Here is a 2151-nt window from a genome sequence, read left to right as displayed (position 1 = left end):
CCCCCTCCGACGCCGCCTCTGTATTTCCCGGCGAGTTTCCATGGCGGAAGCCGCCGATCCGGGGGTTTTGAGAAAGAGGGTGAATCTCAATTTTTGATTGATAATAATAAATTTTCAAAATGTTTTGAGACGAAATTCCAGAGGAAAATAATACTCCGAGGAAGAGAAATAAGAAGACCGAGACGATAAAAGAGCTCTATTTAAAACCTCACGCGTCAACGCGCAGACCAATGCGCGTGGAGAAACAACGCAGTGAAAGGAAAACTCTCCCATCAGCAATTACAGCATCTCAACCTCACGTACGAGAACACTGTATAAGTGTCATACTCACCAATCTCTCCTGATTGGAGAGTGTACTCCACGCGCTTCACTGGGTTTCGTTATTTTAGGCACTCCATTCATGTTTTCTTAATTAAAAAAAAAATAATAAATAATAATAATAATAATAACATTTTATTTTCTTTTATATTGTTGTTGTGGGTCTCGTGGGGTAGGGCTTCCTTTGTCCGTTTCTTCCTTTNACCAAACTATGAACTGCCTCCAATTCATTCCAAAACCCCACATTCCCAATCAACTCTCCCACTTCTTTACCAATTGGGTCCTCCATGGAACCATTTTTCCATGCCTCATCCAGCACAACCAGCTGCAGAGCTCGAGAGTAGCTCAGAATGTCTTCCATTAATGTGAAGACAGCCCCAAATTTGAGGTTGTCGTGGTCTCGGGGTGGCACTCGGAGCAAAGCCGCATGCCCGTATTCTTGCAGCTGAAATTTATGGAAGGAATTACGAACCTGTGACTTGTAGTTAACGAAATTAGCAAGCTTTATGCAATTCTCTGTCGTTGTCTTGAACAATGGGAGCTGTTTGCTGAAATCCTTAACTAAACTGGAAAATCCCTGGAACTGACATGAGAGATTAACCATCCAGTTGTGTTGATTCTCCAAATTCTTCAGCGCTTTAGCCTTGAATTTGTCTGCTACGATCCCTACACACTGTTGAACGACATTGCCACTGATATCAGCGATGGTTTCCAAGAAGATTTCTTGAGCGTACGAGGAAGGAACAGAGCCAGTGACGAATACAGCTCGCCGGTACAAGCTTGTACCATTTGGGAGATTCACGGTGAGATTTACAAGCTTGTCGATTCCGACAAGGGCGTAGTTTTTGTCGTTCCACCCATCGGAGGCGAGCTGGAAAAACATGGCGTCTCGAATTTTAACTTCGGACTCTGTTTTAGCTTCCTCGAATTTGGAATTCAGTCGCGAAATTCTAAACTCCCGGCGAGGAATTGTGGGTATTCCAACTTGATTGAGAAAAGCCTTGAATTTGGGATGTTCGAGGCTTGAAAATGAGACAGAGCCGCCGGATTCGAACACCCAATCGGTGAGAAATTCAAGTGCGGAGTCAATCTGGGTCTTGCTCAGCGTTGGCCCAGGTGAAGTTTTTGGACTCTTCAGCTTCTTTACACTGTCCTCCAACATAGCCAGAGCCCCTAAATCCTCCTTCCCTCCAGATAACATCAAATGCGGCTGCTGAGCCAACAGAGCCCCACCTCCGCCACCGCCGCCAGAGAATCGCGAGGGATCCACAATTGCAAGAGGTGGGACTTGGTATGAAGACCCTCCTACTCCACCTGCAGCGGCGGCGGAGGAGGTTCGTTTGCGGTTGTTATGGTGAAGAGGAGGCGGAGAAGTGGAATTGGGCGTTAGATACGAGGAAGGGGAAACAGAGGAAATGGGTTTAGGGAGGGAGTTGAAATTGGGGCAAGTGCCGCGTTTGAGATGCTCGGAGGCGGTCCGAGATGGGTTTGAGGCGGAGAAAACGGCGTCGCATAAGGAGCACCGGAGTTTAACAGCCTTGGGCAAACCAGTGTCAGTGGAGTGGACGAGAACAGGTTCGAGGTGTGCCCAATACCAAGCCCCTTTACCCTTTATAGCCTTCGTCCGTACCGTCACCAGTCCTTCATATCGCTTGTGTACGGCTTTCGCAGCCACCTCATCCGCAGAGGAACTCCCAGACTCCACTGCCGGAGCCGCCGGAGCCGCCGGCGATGTAGACGCCATTGCCACCCAACAAAAAAAGCTTCAAACTTTCAAAAATCAACTCTGTTTCTCTGTCACGATCTAGACTTCATTCATTCCCCCCTCCCCCC

At 47.9% G+C, this 2151-nt stretch overlaps 1 protein-coding gene across 3 annotated transcripts in view; it reads right to left on the bottom strand.

Moving 5' to 3' along the window:
- Positions 1-2145, bottom strand: part of LOC111808617 — a 5205-nt gene extending 3060 nt beyond the window's left edge. Inside the window, exon 1 of one of the 3 annotated variants that reach the window (XM_023694708.1) lies at positions 524-2145. In XM_023694708.1, the coding sequence (XP_023550476.1) occupies positions 524-2062 (1539 nt within the window). In that variant the 5' untranslated portion in view covers positions 2063-2145. The remainder of the gene's footprint in view (positions 1-523) is intronic. The other 2 variants (XM_023694707.1, XM_023694706.1) reach the window with 2 other exon arrangements.
- Between the last annotated feature and the right edge of the window lie 6 nt (positions 2146-2151).

This window comes from Cucurbita pepo, chromosome LG13, assembly GCF_002806865.2.
Source record: "Cucurbita pepo subsp. pepo cultivar mu-cu-16 chromosome LG13, ASM280686v2, whole genome shotgun sequence".
Classification (NCBI taxonomy): domain Eukaryota; kingdom Viridiplantae; phylum Streptophyta; class Magnoliopsida; order Cucurbitales; family Cucurbitaceae; genus Cucurbita; species Cucurbita pepo.
The sequence above is the reverse complement of the archived record's forward strand: the minus strand, read 5'-3'. Positions and strand labels throughout refer to the sequence as shown.